At 39.5% G+C, this 26,860-nt stretch overlaps 1 protein-coding gene across 3 annotated transcripts in view; it reads right to left on the bottom strand.

Annotated features, from left to right (window-relative positions):
* Nucleotides 1-2,302: 2,302 nt before the first annotated feature.
* Fam172a (family with sequence similarity 172 member A) overlaps nt 2,303-26,860 on the bottom strand; it is a 377,012-nt gene continuing 352,454 nt past the window's right edge. For all 3 annotated transcript variants that reach the window (XM_051182789.1, XM_051182788.1, XM_051182790.1), the window contains one exon: nt 2,303-5,045. In XM_051182789.1, the coding sequence (XP_051038746.1) occupies nt 4,903-5,045 (143 nt within the window). In that variant the 3' untranslated portion in view covers nt 2,303-4,902. The remainder of the gene's footprint in view (nt 5,046-26,860) is intronic.

The following is a 26,860-nucleotide window of genomic DNA, read 5'->3' as shown; positions in this document are numbered from 1 at the left end:
TTTGAAGCAACATTGGTGAGTCTACAATCACATCTACATGTTAATCTCTGGTTTTGCCTTCAAACAGAATTCTGTTACAAAGAACTCGGAAAGATTTTGAATCTATTCAGGAGAGGAAAACTCTTTAATTTTCTGAGGAGTAAAAACTCCCCAAGAAACTTCATATAGCTTCTTAGATTTTGCTTCACATACGTGATAAAACATTGATTGTTGCAGTCTGGTGACCCATGAAATTTGGGGGTTAGTTTTCTCTTCAGACCAGAGCATATAATTATGCAAATAAAGAGCTGTCACTGATCTAGTGAAATACTCACAAACACATGCACTCTGAAATTGGACAGAAAAGTGAAAATGGTCTGAGATGTGACGGTGCCGTGGTTTGCTTTCCTGCCAACTTTCTATCCGAGTTCATTATTCAAATTGTAAACTTTAAAGAGACATATCATTCTTGGGGTGCTGGGTGTTTTTCATTTCAGATTCTTTGTTTTGGTCACAGAGTAAGTTCAATATCATTTTACCTATGACAGTTTTGCATAACACCCAATGTAAAAGACAATGCTGAAGGATCTGGAGAGACAGGTGCAGGACCCTCATGCATCTCGTCCTAGAAATATGACTCATAGCTATTTAAACAAAGTCCATTTCCAACAAAGAAAGTATAGTGAAATGTTTCTCACGAACTTAGTTGCCTGGAAAGGTATCATGGATTAAGTCAAATGTTCATTTTCTAAGTTTTACATCCACATGGAAAAATCTGGCCACTCTACAATGTCCAGTTACCAATTAAACCTTCAGGACAGCTTTCTCTAAATAGTAAATCTCAAGCTTTTGTGCTTTATTTTCCATTATTATTCCCATAAAACCTTTAAACTGAGCATTAACAATTCTTCATTCTATCGGTCACATTAGCCTTGAGTTCTCCCAGTCCCAAAGTTACACAGGCTGTTGCATAATTTTAGATGTCATGGAGGGTCCCACTGATGAAATCTGAGAACTAATGTCAAACCACTGACTACTAAAGACATCACTTCATGAAAGCAATGGTGCGAAACTTTAAAAACATTGATCCAAATGGACCAATTAAGTCAACATCCATCCCTTCTAAGGGTGAGTTTTAAAAATTGTCATTGTCATTTAAAAACTGCAGATTTCAAGATAAATTCTGGACTGCTTTGATAACTATTTCTATTCTTGGATCTCTCTCAGTGCACTTAATGTTACCCCCCCTTCCAGCATCTTCCAGTTGGTGTGTATTCTCTGAGTACAGTGCATGGCAGTTGCAATGGTTTAAATCTAAAACAACTTCACAAAGCTAATGCTTTAGGAGGGATAGCTTTAAGCTCTGTGAAGTGTTGATTAAAAACCCTTTCCCAGACTCAAACTGATCTTTTTTGGGGGAGATTAATAGAATATTAGATAAAAAGAGGAACAATTCTAGAGACTCCCACTCAGTCATTCTTCACAGGGACGGAAGGAAAGTATTACAGGTTTTAAAGGGGGTATGTCTCAGAGTCTTTTATTTAATATTATTATGCCAGAGGGTATATAGTCACCACAATTATACCCCTTTTTGCCACCCATATTTGCCTCACTTGTTTTTTTTAGCCTAACCCCACACAACATGAGAAAAGTTCCAAAAAAATTTACACTGTGAAAATGTATACTATGGAAGTTACTTAATAATAATTTTTTCTTAACAGCTTCCAACAGGAGCCTATAAGTCAACAATCTAAACAACAATTACAACATGGAAAATACATGCTTGGTTTTGAGCTCTGCAATCCAGAGAAAGATGAAAAAAATCTAGTTTTAAATTAGCAGTGCTAATTAAGTTAACACTAAATTCTGTCACCCAAGTCCCCTCAAAGGAGTGAAAGGCTTCAGAAGGAATAGCTGTGACATCAATGTAGTAAAGTCACTTTTGGACTGAACATACTTTATCAAGGTCTGACCATCAGCAGTTTGGGAGCAACTTGATCTTACCAGCTCTCTTTGAAAAACCTATTTACTGTATACTAGTGGTTATTTTATAAATCATTTTAAAGACAAGTTTTTCTAATTTCCTTACTTACATATTAAAAATATTTGACTAAAAAAATGTTACCTTTATGACATATATGAGCCAAGAAGAGACTCAACTAAAGTCAGGATATTGCCTCACAGCAATAACAATAGTAATAATAATAGCTATTAAGTCTTATAATATTGATGAATATGGTCCAATAACTCTGTCTAGGTCTCAGCTTTGAAAGCCTCTGCAGGTGGTGAAAAAAAGAACTGATGAAGAATAATACACAGCTGCTTGTTGGAAAAACTTTTTTTTATTTTAAAATGTTAGACAGAGAAGAGATTAAAGGAAACTCCTGTGCTTTGTTTATTTTTGACATGTAAACAAAAATGCATTTCAGGAAGCACAAAGGCAGAAATGTGAGAAAAGAACAATTATTACAAGTAGATGGTCTTTCATATTCCCAGGATGACTTTCAAGGACTTCATATGTTAGGTCCCCTCAGAAAGTTCCAATGAAACTGCCTGGCAGTGAAGCTTCATCAGGACTATTCTGTAGCTCCAATTTATGTCTTTCTCAATCTATTTACTCTAAGAACTAAGCATATGATTAAAGAAAAAAAAAAAAAACCAAAAAACAAAAAGCCCACACTCTACCTTTATACCACTATGTGTCTAGAATCTTTCAAAGGAAACAACAAGGAGAAGACCTGTTATTAACACTGGCCACTGCTCTGTAGGCGGGAGTACTGTCAACTGCTTGTTGTTAGTTCATGAAAAATGAGGTGAGTAGTATTATTATACCTATACGGACAGCATCCCAATCAACAGGTTAAGAAACCCTACATTATAAGGAATCACTTATCACTGGAGGGTTTTGCCTGGCTCCCTCTGGGTTGCTACAGTGCAGATCCATAAGTAGCAACAGACATTGACAAAATGTAACATTGTAAATAGCTCTCTATCAGACAGATAACAAGGTTACAATTCAGTGATTATAAAGAGCTCATCCTAAGAAAACTGACTTTCTCTGTAAAAGTGAGGGATCTGGAGGAAGGCCCAGCAGTCCTTTGGTTCATAAGCTGAGCACATTTACTTTGCTTTAGTTCTGCTGCAGAAGCTTCCCAGATTTATCCCTGCACCAGTGATGATTTTGTCTTAACATCACAAAATTAGTTTCTTGTTAATATTTTCATATACTGAAAACACCAGATAATTTATAACATTTGTAAGATGTATTCAACCCACACCAATTTTTCAAAGTCAGTCATTGAGAAGACATTATTTTTTACAGAGTTCACCAATCCCTCTAAAATAAGAAATGTGAAGGGTCACTATGACAGAGCACTGTGCTTGACATTGTTAGATAAAACACTATTCTGATTTTCCTCTTAAGTTGTTTCTGCTTAAGTAATATCAGAAGATGTCCAGACATGATCCATCACTGGTACTTTACTTCCCAGGCACAGAAAACACGGAACTATTGAGTGCATGGAGTACTGGTTCTAAAACTTGCTGAAGTCAGTTCACAATATTAAAAAAAAAATTTCTTCATAAGCTTATTAAGTTCTGGTTATTCTGAGGCCTCAGTATCATTTTGGATATACTTTTGCATGTTCTCAAATAAGGCAGACTCATTACTTGTTGAATTCACTTAAAGGATTGGAAGTATTAAATTCACAATCTCACCCACTGGATAGGATTTTCACTAATTGAAATCTTCAAGTAATTTATGTTGAATGTTTTAATTTAAAACATGGCCACTTATTTTATCTTCTGCATTTCACAGTATTCGACAGATCCCAGTTGGTGTAAAGGACCTAACAGCTGGAATTATAGGGCAAAACCCTACCAGAGGAAGTGGGACACTAAAAATTGTGCACCTTTAAAACAAAGTCATTCTCTTTTCCTATTGTAGATGAAAACTGAAGCCTTTTAAACCTTATTTAGCCTGTCAGAAGGATGAGGTTATGCAGTTTCATTTTCTTGATGATACTTAAAAAAAAAAAAATAATCCCGTATCTGAAAAGGTTCACTTACATAAAGGTCAAAGTATACTTAGTACGGATTAGTAACTACCACTAACTCTTTGCCCCATAGTACACAGAAAGCAAGCCTTAAGTGTATCATCTAAATGGTACTCACTCAGCATGTTACACGTTTTAACAGTAGGGCCAGTTAAGTGTGTTAGAAATTTCACTGAAAATGGGGCCTTATACCTACAACTAAAATAGCTGCTTATGTTTTCATTTGAACATTCTCTCCTGATGTCCAGAAAAAAGGATTCGGATTCAGTACTTTATGAATTGTTATGGAAAGTTTTTCTTTTGGTCTTGAAATGGAAATGGGTCATTACAGGGAGAGAAGAATTTGTACTCCCCAAACTACATAGTACCTCATGGCATTCGTGTGCTCAATTTAAAGGTGGCATTTCTAGGACTCGGGTGTGTGGCTTTCTATAAAAGAGAGGGACTCATAAGATGACCCGAGGGAAAAACTTGATTAAAATTAAAGTTTGAAGTCTAGAGTAAAAGCTTGCTGGATTTAAGGATAAGTAAAAATGGGCACGATTCAGCCGCGGCCGCACTGCAGCAGGCGGTAGGACCGCGCAGACGCCGCTCGCACACGCGGCTCACCGGGGAGGTTAGCTGCAGAGAGCCGCGGGGCTCCGGGCGCGCTCAGCCTGGGTCGGCCGCCGACCCCAGCGCCATGCCCCCCCAGCTCAGCCCTCAGGAAAGGCGGCCCGCTGACTCCATATTGCTTTGACAGTTGCACTCATCTAGAAATAATGCAAAACACTATTTAGAGGAACATATCATGGCCCTGTGCTGGAGGAAGAAAGCAATCTAGCGGGGGCCGGGAGGCTGCGGGCGCGGCGGGAGGGCGGCGGCGAGCTCACAGCTCTTCGTGCTTGATCCGGTGCGAGCGCCGCGTCAGGGCGGGCTTGTGCGAGCTGCTCTTGGCGTGCGACGCTTCCGCGAAGAACTTGAAGATGGACGGGAAGCTCTTCCAGGAAGTTAGTTCGTGGCGGTCGGTGCCTGCGGAGACACACACGAGATTACAAGGTGTCGCGCGGGTGTGTGGCCACCCGCAGGAGGCGAGGAGCCCCGCCCTCCCGGCGAGTGCACGGGCACCGGCGAGCTCCGGGACCCAGGCTCCGCCAGTCCTGGGGGCGCACCGCCTCATTGCGCCGGTCCCCGCCTCCCCCGGCCAGCACTTGCCCGCAGGGCGCCAGTGGAGAGGCCAGGCGCGCCCGGGGGACCTCCGGCCCTGCGGGCCAATCCAGAAGCTCGGCGGGAAGGGCCACTCCCTCTCCCGCCTAGAAACCACCCACTTCCCCAGGCCTGGGATTGGTTTCCCCTGCGTGCGGGATCCCGAGTCTACCACACCCACCCCTTAGCGCCTCGGTGGCTTTGCTCCCGGGCAGAGTGGAGGGAATAATTCTTTTTCTGGCCTGTCCCAGTCTCTGATGTTGAACACGAATGCTTCAGAGAGGTCACTGGGACCAAATCACTGGAGATATTTAATGAAAGGCCGGATTCAAAAGGAGACCAGGGGCCTTGAAAGTATCCTAAGCGGGCCACATGCTTTACAGCTTTTAGGAGGGCAGATCTAGAAACGCCAGACAAAAAGTGTTTCAAAGCAGAACCACTGAAAGCATTTAGGTCCCCCTATTCAGTCGTGGTACTCAGAAAAGCGGGAGATATTCAATTTACCATGTTGTCTTACCACAGCTTCTGTCTGTGGCTTGGGTTGAATACTATACACCATTTCTCAATCAAATGGAACCTTTAGTTTGACAAAGAAGCAAGTAACATATAGGCATAGGAATACGAGAATAGCCCGGGCTTAAAAAAACTTATTGTGATAGAATATATAATTTAACCAATAACTTCATAATCAATTTTTAATTAAAATAAAAATAATTACAAATACTCCCATAGAAATTATGAGTGGTTAGCTCTGAAACAGTTGGAATCATGTCCTCAGTATCTTAATTATGCAGATACTGCTTGGAAGTCTGCAAATTCAGGGCCTCTGATACTTTAACATTGTTAATGATAATTCTTTAGTCTGTAATAGTAGGTCATTGCTATGGTTACTCTACAATGGTGCAACACTTTGCCTTCCCCCTTCAGCTATTCGCTGAGACCTGGTAACCACATTTGTTGCCTAGCAACAGCTTTGTGACAGTATCACAATCTGGGAGTTATAACAATAAAGATGCTATGGCTGCACTGGTTGGCCAGAGAGCAGAAAGCTATAGTTTGTGCATATAACTTAGCTGTGGGAGCTGACCCCAATGGAGAAGGCATCTCTTCACAGGTGCCCTTCACAAGGGTGTCTTCATCCCCCTCCACTCTGGCCTTATGAACCTATATGTGGAACTAAGATCCAATATTGAAACCATACTCCGGAGATATACCCTCCTACACCACTGTATGCAGACTGAAAAATGAGGTCACTTCTCTGTTTGCTTACGCATTTCTGGCAAAATTCAATTTATTCCGTGGGAGGGACTGATGAGCATAGGTTTTACTGGTAAATCCTGAAGGGCCAGAATGAATTCTGATAATTGTTATTAGAATTCTTCGGGGGAAAATGTCTGACTTCATCAGTATGTGTGTAAAATTACTAGGTTTTTAAAAACACATTACATGCTGATATCATTGTATTTTTTTTTACTAAGTTAGTTAGATTATGCCCATCAAGAATTTCTTTGGATTTGGAGGTAGTTACAATTTCAAAACACAAGTGAACAGTCCTAGACACCCTAAAAACATCTGTTTCAAGTAAATGGCGTGAGCATTTCTAGAAGGCTCTGTCTCTGGGCAGGTTTATGAAAGGACTTTTTCTGCAGGCTTTGCCATCTACTTCAGTTTAGTAATAACTACTACAGTGCCCTAATGATGACAGAGTACTTAATCTGTATGTCTTCCTTTTGAAAGACCATCCTCAGATGCATAGCACATGGTGACAGCTACTTCCAAACACAGTAAGCTTCTCCCCAAGTGTTAACTGTTTCTCTTCCTTCCCACTCCTAACCTTCTACTCACACTTGGCATTTCTCCATAATGATCTGTTACACCTGCCAGTGTTGCCCAGGCGAGGATCTATTTGTAAATTTCCCCGGGAGCTCCTCTCACAATTTCTTCTCCTTGAAAACAAATCCAATCTATGACTCTAGAGAGACTTGGAGTCAATGGTCTCAAGCAATTTTTTTTTTTTTTAATATCAAGCACTTTTAACCCCCTTTCCCCCTAGTGACAATCTGACAGAACAGGTGTCCTTGAGGATAAAATCACTAAATAATTCTTTTGGGTTTCAGCTCATGACAACTCTCTGCCTGAGTGGTCTGGTCTGCAGAGACCAGTGTACAAGGAGAACTGAATGCTTGAAGTTGCTGACAAGGTTGACCTCTGCAAATAGACTAGATTTTATGCTTCATCAGGAGGGAGGGTTAATAAGTAAAGTTGATTGCCAACGGAGTCTCCTACTTTAACAGTTAGGGGACGGAAGGTGGAATTCTTTGTAAAGCAAGAACTGGCAAATGCATATTTTATATCTTCATAAAAAATCTCCCCTTTGAGTTGGTAGGATGGCTCAGCTGGTAAAGGTGCTTGCTGCTAAGCCTGACAAGCTGGGTTCAATCCCTAGAACCCACATGGTAGAAAGGGGGAAATGCCTGCAGGAAGTTGTCTTCTGACCTCTGTATGTGTGCCATGGCACACACATTGAAGTGTAATGTAAATTATAAAAGTTTCTGGGTGGAGGAGGGAAGGATGGGGAACTGTTGTTGGTACACACACACACACACACACACACACACACACACACACAGGGAACAATAATAAAGAAGATGCCAATAATTTAATTTGAGGTTAGTATGGAAGGAATTGGAGCTGGAAGAAGGACGAATGCATGTTGAGAATAATGTACTCATGTATGAAATTCTCAAAAACTTTTTTAATTAAAAAATTCTTAAGCTTCGGGAGTGGTCTTTGTGCATGTGTTCATGTGTGTGTATGAGTGCACGTGAAGGCCAGAGGACGAACTACCTCAGGTGTTATTCCTCAGTCACCTGTTTGAGGGGGAGGGGCAGGGTCTCTCATTGTCCTTGGAACTTCACAAGTATAACAGGCTGGCTGGCTGCACAGTGCATTCATGGATCTGCCTGCCCCACTCTGCCTTTCCAACACTGGGATTACAAGCACATACCATCATATGGAGATTTCCTTTATGTGAGTTCTGGGGAGTAAGCTCAGGTCTTTGTGGTTGAAAGGCAAGCATTTAACCAATGAAGTCATTCCTCTATCACTGGAAGTGAATTTTTAACATTTAAAAAGTAGCATTTGGAAGATGCATAATTATTTGTCAGTCTTGGTTTGCATGCAGTTTCAAGTATATGTTTGGATATCATTTAAAACAGACGAGTGGGGCTGGGGAGGTGGGTCAGCAGTTAAGATCACATGTTGCTTTTGTAGAGCATCCAGGTTCATTTTCCAGCAACCACATGGTGGGCAACAACCATACATAAGCACAGTTGTAGCATATACAACATCCTATTCTGGCCTTGTGGGCCCTACAGTACACAGGCATAAATGCAGGCAAATCATTTCAGGGACAAAGTTCCCTTGAAAATATTGATATATTACTATGAAAATCTGGACATAATTATGCTAAAATGACATTTAAATATTTAGTTTTGAATTTGAATATTGTGTGTTTTTGTGTGGGGTATGCACATGTGAGCACACACTTTTGAAGGCCAGAGGTGTCAGGTCCCTGGAGCTAGAGTTACAATGAGTTGTGAGCTGCCTGTTTTAGATAGCTTTATGTCAACTTGACACAAGCTACAGTCATCTGAGAGGAGGGAACCTTACTTAAGAAAAACCCTCCACAAGATTGCAAGCCTATAGAGAATTTCTTAATTAGTGATTAATGTGGGACAACCCAGTCCACTATGGGTTAGTGGTCCTGGGTTCTATAAGAAAGTAGACTGAGCAAACCATGAGACTCAAGCCAGTAAGCAGCACCCCTCCAAAGTCTGCATCAGCTCCTGCCTCCAGGTTCCTTCCCTCCTTGAGTTCCTGACCCATCGATGGACAGTGATGTGGAAGAATGAACCAAACAATCCCTTTCATCACAGCACTGATAACCCCAGATAAGAAACCACATGATGTGGTTCTAGGAAACTGAAGTCAGGCCCTCAGGAAGAGCATTATTTGCTTTAAGCATTACACTCTCTTTCTAGCTCTGCAATCGAAGTAGCGCTGAGGATGGATAGCTCTCAGAGCAGGAAGAGAGGCTATCTCACTCTGATGCCAACTAACTCAAGCTCCTTACAGGTCATCTGTGACATTTACTGTTAAAGACTCCTTGAGGGTTATCTTAATTGCATTAATCTAGGTGGGAAGACCCCATGGGTGGCACTACACTGGGGTCCTGAGTTTGTTAAGTGGAGAGGAGCTAAGCATCCTGTAGTCAGTGCTCTGATTTGGACACCACCTGAGGACTTGCTTCAAGTCCCTAACCTCTTGACTTCCCTACCCTAATGGACTGTATACTTGATCTATGAGCCAAAATACCCTTTTCTTCATTAAGTTGCTTTTATTAGGGCATTTTATTACAGCAACAGGAAAGGAATGAAAGACACAAGCCTTGTTCACTTGCTCTTGGTACTTGCTATTTTTGTCAGTAGAGGGGGTGTGCACAGGGGCAAAAATATATAAATTCTTACTTAGCTAAACAATCTTGATATTTTGGCAGATGTACACTATTTCAAAGCTGTAACCCATTTTTTTTTTGCTTTTAGTTTTAAAAAAAAATCAAACACAGGGTCTGGAGAGAGGGTTCTTTCAGGGGACTGGAGTTCAATTCCCAGCATGCACCCAATTCACAATCACTGAATTCCAACTCCAGGGGAATCTCATGCCTCTGATCTTTTTAGGGCAACTGAACTCATACACACATATATTCCATATACATAATTATAAATATTGAAAAAATCTTTAAAAAGTTAGGTGTAAATTATCTTGTATGAATTTGGTGCTGGGATTGACCCCAAGGCTTTGAATGATGAGTATGTGTTCTGCTACTGGGCTATACTCCCAACCCAGTAAAAGGAGTGTCTTAACACGAAAACCTGTGCAACTTATGTCATCAACAAATTTTTCAATTGAGGGAAAGTCTCCAAAAGCAAACACTCAAACAAGTGATGTTTCCCTCTCTCTTCTCTCTCTCTCTCTCACTGTACACACACACACACACACACACACACACACACACACACACACAATGTGTGACTGGCCAGATATGATGTTTCCTGGCAAATTATAAGTAATGGATACAGAAGAGAATGAAGAACATCATAATTGTGGATAAACATTACCAAAAAATATAATTCAAAAGAATTTCACTGTTTTAATTATTACTAGTCACTTTATCTTACATGGCCCACAAGGCCAAATGTCATTTTTCTATATAATATATAATTTACATGTTAGGTTGTGGTTAGATAGGGGATATCTCTGTTCATAGTCACCTCAGAACACGAAAGAGTTTCTTATATCTGTATTTCAAAGAAAGAGAACTCGCTCTCCATGGGCCCCTATTGTGTCTCTGTTCTTGCCTACAAGAATTTTTTTTAAATCAAAAGGTAATGAATAAACATTGTAAGTTACTATGACAAAGGCAAGAAGAAAATATGAGTGTACAAGATACATTAACAGGGCAATGTGTCTATGATAATTTTGAAATGACAAGGTTTGATTTTAAAAATTGATCTTTAACAAGAAAAAGAAGTATGTGCAATTAGGAAGCAATAGAGACCCTGTCAATACTGCTATGTTGATAATAACAGGTAAGGGAATTCTTGAGAAAATCTCATATATAAAACTCAAGAGTCTGTAATATGTATTAGTGAGCCCCAGTGGGATTAACTAATGAATTTATAAGCTCACCAAGAGTTATTTTTGGAATGTTATAAAGACTGGGAGAAAATTCAGAGCACTGAGAAATAATGTACCTCCCAAAAAGAAAGCATAGCCACTGAAATTTGTTTTAAAATGAATACCGGAGTTTATAAAAAGAATATTATTAAAATACAAGCTCACATCTGAACAGAGAATATACAGAGGAAGCTCAGTGAGCTCAAAGTGGTAAGTGGGAGTCTGCCACACAGAGGTGGTGTAGAAAGCAAGAGTGTCCATTAGGATTGTGTGACAGCAAAGTCAACTGCAGCTCAGTGAACGCGTTGCCGTGGAACACAGAGGCACATTTGTTTCCATTGCCAACATGCTTGCAAGTCCCTTGGCTTCGTGATGAGTCCCTAAACACGAGATGCCAGGTTTGACCTAAAAGAAGAGATATGGACAGAAACATGGGATGTAGAAACCCCATATACCTGCAGTTTCTGGGGAAGCCTGTTTGTTTCCTTAGCAACTTTCTGCCAAATATCTCTTAGCTCTGGTGGGACATAAAAAGGCAGGGAGACCCATGGAGACAACTCTGGGACGTAAACTTATTCTTGATGTGAGTAGAGCCTTAGTAGTTAGACATCTTTCAAAATGAACCCCAGGGCAAACTGTCCTAATCAGTTTTCACATAAAAAAAATCACTAAAAATGTATTTTTATTACTTTATCTACTGAATCTAGACAGATGATATACAGATACTTTCTTTTTCAATTGAAGACAGGGCTGGCCTCAATCTCTCAGACATCCATAGACATACCTCTGCTTCCCAAGTGCTGGGATTAAAGTGTGCACCACTATGCCTGGCTGACTTCTTTGGTTTTAATGCTTATTTTATATGTTACTTAAAATTTGGCCTCTAAAGACACACTGATTCCCTTTAAAATTGAAGTTTGAGAGTGAGCAAAAGGGACTTGGATGGACAGCTCAGCAGTTAAGCTGAGGACCCAGGTTCAGTTCCCAACACCTACATGACAGCTTACAGCCATTTTGTAAATTCAGTCACTAAGGATTTGATGTCCTCTTCTGGCCTTTGTTGGCAGTGTATGCGCACGTGCACATGCACATGCGCACACGCACACGCACACGCACACACACACACAGCCAAAACCACTCATGCACATAAAACATATAAAAAAATAGATGAAAAGTTCTCTTTCCTGTTACCACTTTCTTCGGGTATTTTAGATGATTTAAATATCATTTAAACATGAATTTTATTGAATATGTGTGATGTCTAAAATACACACAGAGACCCAGCTGGACAGCTCAGTCTCTAGGCCCCAGAGCAAAACGCCAGGCCTCTGCTCTACCAGCCTCAGATGCACTAGCCAGTCAACAAGCAAGCTTCCTACAGAAGGGCTATTCCATTCCCCCCATCAGATCCTGTAATATACAAGTCCCACTTTGTACCCAAATCCACCCATCCCCTGAGACACAGACCCACTGATATGATCCAACCAAGAGGCAAACACACTGCCTGCATTGATTGAAGGAAGAGATGAGTAGACACCAATGCAAGAATATATTCAACAACTTAAAAAAAAAAATGGCACCACCAGAACATAGTGATCCTACAACAGAAAGACCAGAACATCCCAATGCAGAAGAAACAGAAGAAAACAACCTTAAGATTAACATTAGGAAGATGTTGATAGTACTAAATACATACACAAAGAAGTTGGAGAAATCCCACAGTATCAAATTAACAGAATACCTGAAAGTTCTAGAACAAAAAGAAACAAACTCACCCAGGAGGAGTAGATGCCAGGAAACAATCAAATAGAAACAAAGAAACAATACAAAGAGAATCACTGGAACAAAGAGGTTTTTTTTTTTTTTTTTTTTTTTTTTTTGAGAAAAATCAACAAGATAGAAAAACCTTTATCCAAACTAACCAAAAGGTAGAGAGAGAATAACCAAATTAACAAAATCAGAAATGAAAAGGGGAACAACAACAGACACAGAGGAAATCCAGAGAATCATTAGGTCACATTTCAAAAACCTGTACTTCACAAAATTGGGAAATTTAAAAGAAATGGACAACTTTCTGGACAAGTTCCCCACTCCAAAATTAAATCAAGATCTATAACCCCAAAGGAAATAGAATCAGTCATTAAAAGGCTCTCAATCCAAAAAAAGCCCATGACCAGATGGCTTCATCATAGAATTCTATCAGAATTTCAAAGAAGAGTAATCCCAATACTTTTTAAATTGTTCCATGCAATAGAAACAGAAGGAACATTGCCAAACTCCTTTTATAAGTATACAGTAACACTGATACCAAAACCACACAAACATGTAACAAAGAAAGAAAACTACAGACCAATCAATCTCTCTCATGAACATTGATGCAAAAAATATTCCATAAAATACTAGCAAACCGAATCCAAGAACTCATTAAAAAACCAAGTAGGCTTCATCCCAGAGATGTAGGGTTGGTTCAATGTATGGAAATCTGTCAATCTAATCCACTATATAAACAAACTGAAAGAAAAAAAGAACACACGACCACTTCATTAGTTATTGGAAAAGCCTAAGACAAAATCCAACACCCCTTCATAATAAAGGCCTTGGTGAAATTATGGATACAAGGAACATATCTCAACATAACAACAATTTACAACAAGCCAGCAGCTAACATCAGATTGAATGATGAGAAACTCAAAGCAATTCCATTAAAATTGGGAACAAGATAAGGCTGTCCACTGTATCTATTCAACATAGTTCTTAAAGTTCTAGTTAGAACAATATAATAAAAGGAGATCAAATATATATAAATTATAAAGGAAAAATTCAAATTAATCAGTATTTGCAGATGATATGATAGTATATGTAAGTGACCCTCAAAAACTCTACCAGACAACTCCTACAGCTAATAAACAGCTAATAAACACCTTTAGTAATGTGATAGATTAACAGCAACAACAACAACAACAAAACCCCCAAAAAACAAAAAACATACAAAAAAAAAGTACAGTCTTATTATATACAAATGATAAAAAGGGCCAAGAAAGAAATCAGAGAAATATCACCCTTTACAATAGACACAAACAACACAAAATGTCTCGTGATAACTCTAACAAAACAAGTGAAAGACCTGTATGACAAGAACTTTGAGTCTCTAAAGAAAGAAATTGAAGAAGACGTCAGAAAAAGCAAAGATCTCCCATGCTATTGGATATATAGGATCAACATAATAAAAGTGGCAATCTTACTGAATGCAATCTACAGATTCAGTGAAATTCCCATCAAAAACCAACACAGTTCTACACAGACCTTGAAAGAAAAATACTCAAGTTAAGTTCATGTGTAAAAACAAAAACAAACAAACAAAAAACTGAGAATAATAATTACAATCCTATACAATAAAGGAACTTCTGGAGGCATCACCATCCATGACATCAAACTCTATAAACAACCATAGTAATAAAAACAGCTTGGTATTGGCATACAAACAGATATGTGGACCAATATTGAATTGGAGACCTTCACATTAATCTATACACATGAGCCTCTGATTTTTAACAAAGAAGCAAAAATGGTACAATGGAAAATGGAAAGCATCTTTAACAAATGGTGCTGGGATAACTGGGTGTCAACATATAGAAGATTACAAAGAGATCCGTATCTACCACCAAGCACAAAACTCAAGTCCAAGTGGATCAAAGACCTCAACATAAATTCATAAAACCTGAAAGAACAGAAAGTAGGAGGTAGTCTTGAACTCATTGACACAGGAGACCACTTCCTAAATATAACACCAGTAGCACAGACACTGAGAGCAACAACCAATAAATTGGACCTCCTAAAACTGAAATGCTGCTGTGAGGCAAAGGACAAGGTAAATAAGAAAACAAAACAAAACAAACCAACAGCCTACAGAATGGGAAATAATCTACACCAACCCCACATTTTACAGAGAGCTGACCTCCAAAATATACAAAGAACTTAAGAAACTAGACATTAAAATACAAAATAGTCCAATTAAAATATGGGGTACAGAGCTAAACATAGAATTCTCATCAGAAGAATCTCAAATGTCTGAAAGACATTTAAGGAATTACTCAACATCCTTAATCATCAGGGAAATGTAAGTCAAAATTACTCTGAGATGCCATCTTACACCTGTAATTGTGGCTAAGATAAACAATACTGAGCATAGCCTATATTGGAGAGGATGTGGAGTCAGGAGGAACATTTCTCCAATGTTGGTGGGAGTGCATATTTGTACAGCCATTTTGGAAATCAGTGTGGTGTTTTCTTAGAAAATTGGGACTCAATCAACCTCAAGACCCAGAACTACCATTCTTGGGCATATACCCAAAGGATTCTCAATTACCTCACAAGGACACTTGCTCAACAATATTCATAGCAGCATTATTCATGATAGCCAGAACCTGGGAGCAAGCTAGATGCCCCTCAACTGAAGAATGAATAAAAAAAATGTGATACATTTACACAAAGGAGTATTATTCAGCTGTAAAAAACAATGACATCGTTACATTTGCAGGCAAATGGATCTAGTAAAAACCACCCTGAATGAGGTAACCCAGACTCAGAAAGAAAGTATGTTATCACTCATAAGTGGATATTAAATACAAAGTAAGGATAACAAGACTACAATCCATAGCTCTAAAGAAGCTAGATAACAAGGAGAATCCTAAGAGGGACATGAGGATTACCTTGGGAAGGGGAATTGGTTGAGATCTCCTGCATAAACTGGGGTGGGGGATGGAGGATAGGGGATGAGAACATGAGAGTGGGGGAATGGTGAGGGAGAACAAAAAGATGTCTTGACAGAGAGAGTCACTATGTGGTTAGGGAGAAAGGTGGTACAAGGGAAATTCCCAAGAACCCATAACGACGACCCCAGCTAAGATGCCTATCAATAGTGGAGAGGGTGCCTGAACTTGCCTCTTCCTGTAATCAGATCAGTGAATGCCCCAACTACCATCATAGAGCCTTCAATCAGTAGTTGATAGAACCAGATGCAGAGATTCCCCAAACCAGGCACCAGGGCAATCTCCAGGAATCCATTCAAAGAGAGGGAGGAGGGAATACATGAGCAAGGGAGGTCAGAATATGATGAAGAAATCTACAGGAACAGCTGAACCAAGCTTCTGGTAACTCATCAACTCTGGACTTTTTTTTTTTTATTTTTATTTTTGTGAGACAGTGTCTCTCTCTGTCACCTCTCCACGTAAATATGTAATTAGTCTGGTCTCTCCTTCTTGAGTGCTGGGATTAAAGGTGTGCACCACTCACCTGACTTTTATTTGGCTTTTTAAGGAATCTAAATGGAAGTTTTCTCCATGTCTGGCTCCCCCAACCCCTTAGCACCTGGAGGTCTAGCTATAGTGTGGGCAAATCCCTATTAAAACTCCAGCGGCACTTTCCATTTTTACAGAACCACAAACCTTCAGTAGCCAGAGCATTACTGAGAGAGAAAAACAATGTAGGAGGGATGGGCAGGTCATGATTTAAAACTGTATTAGGAAGCTGTAGTAATCAAAACGGTATAAAACAACAGACCAGTGTAGACAGCCTGAAAACCAAACAGACTAACTTCTGACAACAGATACAACGAGGAAAGGAAAATGCCTTAAAAATGCCTTAAAAATTGCCAGAAAACTGGCATTCACAAAAAAGTGAGGCTGAAGCCTTATCCTATACAAAAAGAAAAAAAAAAAAAAAAGGATGCCAGATTTAAATAAATACAATTTTCTCTTTAATAAATAAAACTAAATTAACTATGCACTGGCTCAGTTGTCTGAACCTTTACTGTTCCTCAACTTTACAGACCACATGATAGAATAGACTTCGTGGGCATATCATTTCTCCCAGAGTTCATGAGTTTAGTTCATTGATACACACGTTTACTGTACCCCGTATTCTGTTCCTTGGTGTAGTGGCAAGCAGTATATACACAAGCTCTATTCCGGAAGCATGCTTGCTAGTAGGAGACAACAAAGAATTTAAAGTAGCCAATGAAAACCATACCTGCAGAGAATAAAAAGCACTATGACAAGATACAATAAAGGCTGCTAAGAGACTGAAGGGCAAGGTCAGGCATGGAAGGAAAAGGCAGTCATCAATTATAGTCAGTAGAGAAGGATTTTAACAGAGATCTGGCTTGTAGGAGAGAGTTGGATGAAAGTCTTGGGGCCGAGTTGCAAAGAACTCCAAGAAGCAAAAGGCTGTCACAGTGATGGAATCTTTGGGAGTGATGGAAACATGGTAGGTTTGATGATTAACCCTACTAGATGAGTAAGACACATCTCTGGTGTGTCTCTGAGGCCATTTCTCTTACAGCACTGCACCTGTTGGAAGGTACCACCATGTTCAAGGCAAATCCCTTCAGTAAATGCCCACACTGATACAGTCTCAAGATTTACTGGTACAGAGCAAACATTCTCTTTCCAAAAAGGAGGGAAAAAAGAAAGCAAGGAAAGACTGAACCAAAAAAAGGGTAAAAGTTATGTAGCTCCATCTCTGGCATCCAGAGCAAGTGGTATGTCCCAGAGGGTTGTGTAGACCAGATCCTATGGATTACCCATTTATGGCTCACATGGCCTCTACTCATTATGAGGCTGTCTTGTGGCAGATATTCCATTATTTGTCCTCTCTTAACTTCCTGGGGTCTACCTTGCATCCTAAGTTTCACCTGCACTGAAGCTATTGGAGGGGTTCTTATCCTGCCACACACTATCTGAGCACCCCAGGCCAGAACTCAAGGCCAGTTTTTCAGGGGGGATGGGAGGAAGAGGGAGAGAGATGCCTGAAGCCTCTTGACCCCACTTTGATGCTCAGAACACACGTGGAAGGAGAGAGCTAGAAGCTCTGTCCTCTGACCTCCATATGCCTACTGTGGTTCCTGTGCATATCCTAATCCAATAAATAAATGAATGAATGAAAGAATAAATCAGAAAACCTAAAAAGACTAGGAAGAAAGGAAGGGAGGTAGGGAGGAATGAAGAAAAGAAATGGAAGGAAGGGAGGGGCCGAGGTATGACAACGTATACCTATGATAGTAGCACTTGGGAAAGACAGAGGCAGGAATATGGGGCACTCAAGGTTATCTTCACCTGAGAAAAGAACGGAATAAAAGGGAACTGTGTCAGCATTTACATTTCAATTTGAGGAAAACTGGTACTTTTCTAGTTGGTTGATTAAATATACAAATACATTATTACTTAAAATTTTTGGTATTGAATGTTTGTTGATAAAATGAAGTTTAAACACGTTACCTTTAATTTACTGGTATATAAAATGCATTTTTATGTATTGAATTTGTATCTGAATTAATCTTTTTATCCTAATAATGTATTTCTAGCTAGGCATGGTGGTACATACACAACTTTATTCCTAGGAGCAGGGGGATTTGAGTTCAAGGTTGAGCTACAGAGTGAGTTCCAGAACATAGAGAAACTCTGTCTTAAAACACCAAAACAAACAACAACAAAACAAAAAGAACTTCTAGATTTCGAGTTTTCTACATGTATATAACCATAGTCTAGCGCGAATAAGTTCAGTTTTGATTTTTCCTTTCTAATCGTTACGTGCCTTACTTTTTCCAGCTATAAAACTCTAAACTGTAAACAAGAGTTTTATAATTTAAAGTTTAAAGTTTTTAGGGATGAATTTTGAGGGAGTCAGAGGGGATGGAGGAGTCTAGGAGAACATGGCCCATGAATACACACAGCAGGGTTCACACCAGGCCCTCTGCTAGCTTGATTTTTTGTGGGATCCTAAGAACGGGAGGGGGTGGGTCTCTGACTCTTTTGTCTTCTCTGGAGACTCCTCTGCTCCTATTGGGTTGCCTTGTCCAGCCTCAACATGAGGACTTTTGTCTAACTGTATTTTGTATTGTCATGTTTGGATTTTGTCTCTTGGAGGCCTGCTCTTTTCTGAAGGAAACAGACAGGGAGAGGACCTGAGGGAGAGGGAGGCGGGGAAGAGTGGAGGGAGGGAAGCAGTGGTCAGGATGTACTGCATAAGGAAGCATCTGTTTTCAGTAAAAATGAAGATGAAATCTTTAAACTATTAACGAAGTAGACTAGTATATTGATAACCTGCGCTAATGAGTACAATTATTAGAATCAATGCAAAATTGCCATCCCGTTAACACATCACATGTTCTATTTTTAATGATTTCCTGATGGTAAATGTTTGGAAGAGCAGCTCCATCAGGGAATACACTTTGTTACTGGCTAGTGTTCATGCACATGTCCCCATACTGCCAGTTAGGTGTCTAATATGGGTTTCTTTTTTTATCATAGTTAAGGTCGCAGAAATATGGAACTGTTCCCCACCTGGTTTGTTGTACTAACTAACTCCTCCTGTCTCAACCTGTCAAGAAGTGGGGATTACAAGCCTTGCACCATCAACCTTGCTCTCTGAAAAAATTAGACACCACAATGTAACTGCTTCAACATGGCACAATTTCTTAAAAGACTTTGAGCTTACTTACATGGCACAACTTAATATATTCACAGATGAGTCATGTAATAATAGCAACTTCTGTTGATTATTTTACAAGCACTACCAGATAATATTCAGAGAGAATTTATGAATAATTAAACTGAACATAAACTTTCACTAAGAACTGCTTCCCGAGGAACTGGATACAGCCAGATACGACTAAACAATGATTTGGAGAGGTTATAAGGATTGCTTATAAGCCAGACAGCATTTACACAGGTATGCTTTCTAACATAATACTTCAAAACTCTAACTGGGCTTTTCAAATGGTGCCCCCCACACATTCCAGATGATCCCACACTAATATCTGTCCTTATTATTACTTATGAATTTAAATCCTTTCTTTGATATTAAGTTTACTTCTATACATGTAAATATTCAAATCTTGAGGTTTGGTACATAGTACTGGAAAATGAATATACTAAAGAATGTAGATGAACTTAATTGTGGCGCAGAACTTGCCAAGAACATGTACCCAATATTCAATCAATTAATTAATTTTGTTTTCTGAGACGGATTTTCTGTGTAGTCCTGACTTTTCTGGAACTTGCATTCTAGACCAGATGGCCTCGAACTCAGAGATATGCTTGCCTCTGCTTCCTGAGTGCTGGTATTATATGTGTGCACCACCACCTCTCAGCTTTGGTTTTTTTTTTTTTTTCCCTCTTATGTTATATGTATGGGTGTTTTGTCTGCATGATGTCTGCATAACATGAGTGTAATACCCACAGAGTTCAAAAAACTGTCTCAGTTCCCCTGGAACTGTAGTTACAGAAGTTACTAAGCCATCATGTTGGCAGTGGGAATCCAACCCAGATCCTCTGGAAGAGCATCCAGTGCTTTGAACCAGTGAGCCATCTCTCCAGTCCCATGTACATAATACTTTAAGTTTTATTACATAACTATGAAAACAGTTCTTCTTCTTCAAGTAATTTAAAATCAATGTGAGACTTATATTTGACCACAGCAAAAAAACAGATATCATTTTCCAGAGAATGTCAGACATGCTTTGGGTCCCACTCTAGGTTTACGGCATCTATTATTTTATTTTTATGCCACAAAGTAAAATAAAAAAGTCATACTTACTATGTAGGTCTTTCACTTGTTTGGTAAGCATTACCCCAGTATACTTTATGTTGTTTGTGGCTATTGTAAAGGGTGATGTTTCTCTGATTTATTTCTCAGCCCCTTTATCATCTGTATATAGTAGGGCTACTGATTTTTTTTTTTTTTGAGTTAATCTTGTATCCTGCTAATTTGCTGAAGGTGTTTATCAGGCGTAGGAGTTCCCTGGTAGAGTTTTTTGGGTCACTTATGTAAACTATCATATCATCTGCAAATAGTGACAGTTTGACTTCTTCCTATTCAATTTGTATCTCCTTGATCTCCTTTTGTTATCTTAGCCATTTTGGAGATCAGTATAGTGATTCTTCAGAAAAATGGGAATCAGACTACCACAGGACCTGGCAATTCCACTCTTAGGCATATACCCAAATGATCCACATCCATGCAACAAATATATCTGTTCAACTATGTTCATAGCAGCATTATTTGTAATAGCAAGAACCTGGAAGCAACCTAGATGCCCCTCAACTGAAGAATGGATAAAGAAGATGTGGCACATTTACACAATGGAATACTACTCGGGGGGGGGGGGAATCAATGGAATCTTGAAACTTGCAGGCAAATGGATGGAGCTTGAAGAGACCATCCTGAGTGAGGGAACCCAGTCACAAAAAGAGGAACATGGTATTTACTTACTCATATATGGATTTTAGACATAGAGCAAAGTATCACCAGCCTATAATTCACACCAGCAGAGAAACTAGGATACAAGGAGGAACCTAAGAGATTCATACAAGGTCCCTCACAGAAGGAGAAGGGAACAAGATCTCATGAATATTGGGAGTGGGTGGGGGGCAGTGAGTGGAGAGGGAGTTAGGAGAAAGAGAAGGGGAAGAGAGGAGAACATATGGGTCTAGGAAGATTGAGTTGGGGGATGAACAGATGAGTGAAAAAAAAAACTGACTCTAGAGAAATGTTCAGAGACCTACAATGATGACCCCAACTAACAATCTGAGCAACAGTGGAAAGGCTACCTTAAATGTTCTTCCCTGACAATGAAATTGATAATTAATTTATATGACATCATAGAGCCCTCATCTAGTAGCTGATGGAAACAGAAGGAAACACCCACAGGTAAACATTGAGCTGAACTGGAATCCAGATGCAGAGAGGGAGGACAAGACCAGGCTACAGAAACCCACAGACAGAAGACCTGAACAAGGGGGAGCTAATGTACCCCCAGACTGATAGCTGGGAAACCAGCATTGGACTGACTCAGACCCCTTGAATGTGTGTTTCAGTTAGAAGGCCTGGGCAATCTAAGGGACCTCTGACAGTGGAACCAGGATGTATCCCTGGTGCACGAAAGGAATTTGGGAGCACGTTTCCCATAGATGGCTACTCCCTTAGGATGGAGGCAGGAGGGAGGGCCTAGTCCCTATTCCAAATGACTTGACAGATTTTGATGATCCCTACTGGAAGGCATTGTCCTCCTGTGAAATGGGGAGGGGGATGGGGTGGGGGTCAGGGTTGGGGGTCATGGGAGGGAGAGGGAACTGGGATCAATATGTAAATTAAGAAAAAAAAATATATATATATATAAACACAAAACAAAACAAAAAGTCATACTTAAAGGAACGTCCACTTCGAAGGTTAAGATTAAGGTTAAACTGCAAATGAAATTAAAATGTTGGCTTATGGAGTCAAAGTGTTTTGCACTGACCAAAATTCAATATTTGTAGATCAAAATTTATAGCCATCAGTAAAAACAAAGGCTTTTTAAGAATGTTTCTAAAGGAAATTATACATGGAATAAAACCTATAGCATCAAGACAAAGACACTTTAGGAATCTGAATATAAAGGATATCATAATCTGTTTCCCAGAAAAATTTTATATTTAGAAATTACAATAAAGTTGGGATAAGTGATAGTAAAACTTTAACTTTATAGTGATTTAATAATAAAAATTTTAATGACACTGTATTATGATTAGAGTAACAGTTATCTTTGCTTGTTTAATAATTACTTTCTCATGCCTTCCATTGAAAATATACTTGAGATGACTTATGTAAACATATTGTAGTAGAATAAAAGAAATAGATGAAGTGCAGATGACTAGTAGAAAAGCAAGCTAAAGTAGGTGTAGTTTTATATAGCTACAATTTATTTTTTAGTCAGTTAGAATTATGTGTTGATATTTTGTTTATGAACTAATAAAGCTTGTCTGAAGGTCAGATTGCAAAACTAGCCACAGCCACAGAGGTCAGGCAATGGTGGTACAAAACTTTAATCCCAGCATTCAGGAGACAGAGGGAGATGGATCTCTGTGAGACCATCCTGGGTTACATGAGGGTGAATTAGCCTAAAAGAGAAACAGACCTCACACCTTTAACCTCAGAACTAGGGAGGTGGATACATGAGTGATATGGCTGGGCAGAGAGAGGAACATAAGGCAGGAGGAGACAGGAAGGTCTCAGTGAGTCCGAGGAGCAGTGCAGTCTGGAGATGCAATCTGAGGACAAAATTACCCTTTGGTCCAAGCATTGGTAGAGGCCTTGGCTGCTTTACTTCTCTGGTCTTCAACTTTAACCCCAACATCTGACTCTGTGTTTTTATTTTTCGTGTTACAGAACTATACACCATAAGGTTAGAGATTATATTCTATGGAAAGAAACTGGATGATAGATATTTTTTGTGTGTACCAATATGCTTTAGTACTCACTACAGAAAGCCCAAGGCATAAACATGATATGTGCTCAGAAATATGGACTACAAGAGGGAGGAGTAATACATAAGGGAGTCCTTGTAGGGAAGGAGCATCAATATTTTCTTTAAAAGAAAATAGAATTTCCTATGGTGCAGCGTGACATTTTCCCTTCTCTTCTGGTCCTAAGTACATCTACACACACACACACACACACACACAAAATACATATATAGCCAAGTTCAAGAACCACAACCCACACACCCGGTCCTGAAAATTGCACACAGAGATGGAATAAAAAAAAAAATACCCCCCCCCCCGAGAAAAGGATACCAATTCATTATCCAATACCAAATGGTCAGCCCTGAAATCATATGTATAATTAACACTGTACAGAGAAGATTGTAATGTATGTGTATATACATATATGCATGTAACAACAATTAATGTAAAAAGAGACCATTAATTGAAAGAGGATATAGGAAGCTTTGGATGGAAGAATGGGGAGGGGAAAATGATGTAATTATATTATAATCTCAAAAACTAAAATAATTAAAAATTAACTAAAAAAATACCTCTTACAAAGATATGAACTTAAAGGGATTTACCCCAATGTCCTGAGGAACATGGGTTTTTTTTTATTTGTTTGTTTTGTTTTTGATTCTGTTTTTGTTTTTGCCAGAAAGCATAGGAAGGGACTGAGAAAGATGCAGGCCAACAATAGGAAGGCAATAAGCACATGTGCCGAAGCTATCAAAGTCCAGGTAAAGTCCAGGTAGGCTTGTTAAGACCAAGATGTCAGAGGGTCCATACTGCAAGCTCCAATAACTTTCTTTCTTCACCCACCCCAAGCTTGCGAAATGGATTTATAGCTACATGGCCAAGGCTGAAGCCCAAGGCTCAGGCTACAGCTTCAGCTCCGACTATAGTTCTAGCTCTAGATCAGTCCACTAAAGATGCCTATATCCTGTAAAGACCCCAAAGTAAAGGCGTCTATCTGCCAGTGAGGAGACATACGCACTGGCCTGCCCCCTGCCTGCCCCCCAAATCTGCACAAACTTGATACAGTACCAAGGAAAATGGCTTTGGGTTCACTCTCATATATGAGGAGATTACAGATGTCTCATATCTGACAACAGGGTAATAAAATATTTTACTCAGGTATTACTCTGGCCATAAAACATTATCAGTGAGTAGTTGAAAGAAAATCTGAAATCTAATTGTAAGCAGATAGACTTTAAGTTGCAATATGTTTATTACAATTATTATCTTCCATGAATAGCAATGAAAGTTAAAATTAACTAAGTGTTATGGGTTAGATATGAAGAATCTATTGATTGTTCTGCAGGTATGTGGACAGCAGCAAAGTCCCACTGAAAAATGTGCAACAACCAATTCTTATACAGTGAGATACAGTACCCAAAAATAATTATTAGAGAATGACTTAGAATTTTTGGGAACAGTCTTTACTTGGATTTTTAAACCTGTATTTTATCCGTGCAAAGGAAAAGAATGTACTAATCCTATAATCAATAATAGTTCCCACTTTATTTCAGAATTCATTGGATTCAAATATAACTGTTTTAAGTTTTATGACTACAGAAGGAATATCTAATTTATTTAAAAGAGCAAATCTCTTGTAAGCTGAAATTACAAGGAGGAGATTTTAGAAAAAAAAAGAACTTCATTAAAAGTGGGTTCTGTCACAGAGGGCAAGTATAGAGTAAGGACTAGAGGGAACAGCTAGATCTCGTTAGGAAATGAAACTAGAATAGATAATTATGGATGGAGTGGCTGAAATGGGAGGGTAAAGTGGGAGGGGGAAAGGATGAGGGGTTGTGGGAGGGAAAATGGAGAGACAGCCAAAGTTAAGGAGCATTTCAGGGATAGTATGGAAACCTACTAGAGTATAAACTTCCTAAAATATGTATCATTTATGAAGGTACTCTAAATGAAATCACCAAATAATGAGGGAGATAGAGTCCCAACTAGCTATCTCAGTTGGCCAAATGAAGCTTGCAGTACTGGGATTGGGTTACATCTAATTAAGTTGTTGGTGAAAGGGCCTCTGCAGGAATTCCCAACCAACCCAGGCTGTTGCCAAGGCTATAGGTTTCTCTTCAAAAACTGACAGCAAAGCCCACCTACACAACTCATTCAACATGGAGATGTAGAACTCATGCCTACATAGAGCCTTTAATCACCTACATTCCAGCATCTTTGGAACAGGAGGGTACTCTGCACACTGGGAAAAGAGAAAATGGAAACACCAACAGAGCCCCAAACCCTCTGATCTACAATGGTGTTCTTCCTGCAAGATACCCTACTCAACGGTGACACAAAGTTTGTGGGTGTAACCAACCAATATCTACTATCTGACTTAGCTAAAGGACTACTCTATGAGATGGAACCCATACCCAACACTGCTTCAGAGACCAAGAACCTGAGACTAGATAACCCTGAGACCTGGAGTAAAACCAAATACTACCTTTTTAAAAACACACACACACACACACACACACACACACACACACACACACACACACACACACACCATAGCAATAAAATGACTCCTAATGACATTCTGCTATAGTATCAGTGCCTTGTTCAGTCCTCGGCAGAGAAGCTTCCTCCTGCAGTAAATAAGAACAAATACACAGACCACAGTCAGACCTTATGCAGAGTGGGACAACCTGGAACACTCAGTCCTAAATGGGATTTTCCCCCCATCAAATTCCTCCCCTCAGAGCTCAGGGAGCCTCCACAGAAGAAGCAGAGATGGTATAAGAGACAGAGGGATGGAGGATACCGAGAAAACAAGGTCTTCCGAATTAACATGATCAAAGCTCATAAGATCTCTCAGAGCCTGAGGCAGCACATACAGGGCATACACAGGTCTGCATGTATAACTGCCTTCCAGTTTAGTGTTTTGATGGTGCTTCTGAGTGTGTGAACGAGTATGTCTCTATTCTTATGCCTTGTCTTGGGCTCTTTTCCTTCTGTTGATTTGTTCTGTTTAACTTCAATGTTACAATTTTTGTTTTATCTTACTATAGTTTATATTGTTATTTTTTTAAAAAATGAATGAATGAATGGATAAATGAAAACCTAGCCATTAGGTTTTAACAACTAAATGTATAGGGAAAATCAATTTTCTCGAATGGAGTGACAGGGGGTATATTAATGACTGCAGGACAGGCCTCATATTCAGAAGTAGTTGACAGGTGTGATGGTGCAGTCTTACAACTTCAGTTCTAAGGATGCTGGGGCAGGTAGACTGTCATGAGGCTGAGGACAGCTTGGGCTACCCCAGGCCTGCAGTGTGGGATCTCTTTTTTTTTTTGGAAACCAAAACAAGATCATTGAGATGGCTCTATGGTTAAGATCTCTGGCTCTGCAAGCATAGGAATTAAAGGTCAGATCCCAGCACCAATGTAACAAACCAAACATTCCCATAAAACGCACTGCAGCCCCAGTTCTGAACTGGGCAGACACAGGAAGACTGCAGGGATTGCTGGCTTCCAGCCTGGCTAAGGTGAAAGCTTCTGCCTTAGAAGAGGGGCAGGCAGGGAGCCATGTTGGAGGACACCTGGCATCCTCTTTGGTTTCTATGTTTCCATAAAC

Source organism: Phodopus roborovskii, unplaced genomic scaffold (assembly GCF_943737965.1).
Source record: "Phodopus roborovskii unplaced genomic scaffold, PHOROB, whole genome shotgun sequence".
Taxonomy (NCBI): Eukaryota; Metazoa; Chordata; class Mammalia; order Rodentia; family Cricetidae; genus Phodopus; species Phodopus roborovskii.
This window is presented reverse-complemented; position numbering and strand designations above follow the sequence as displayed.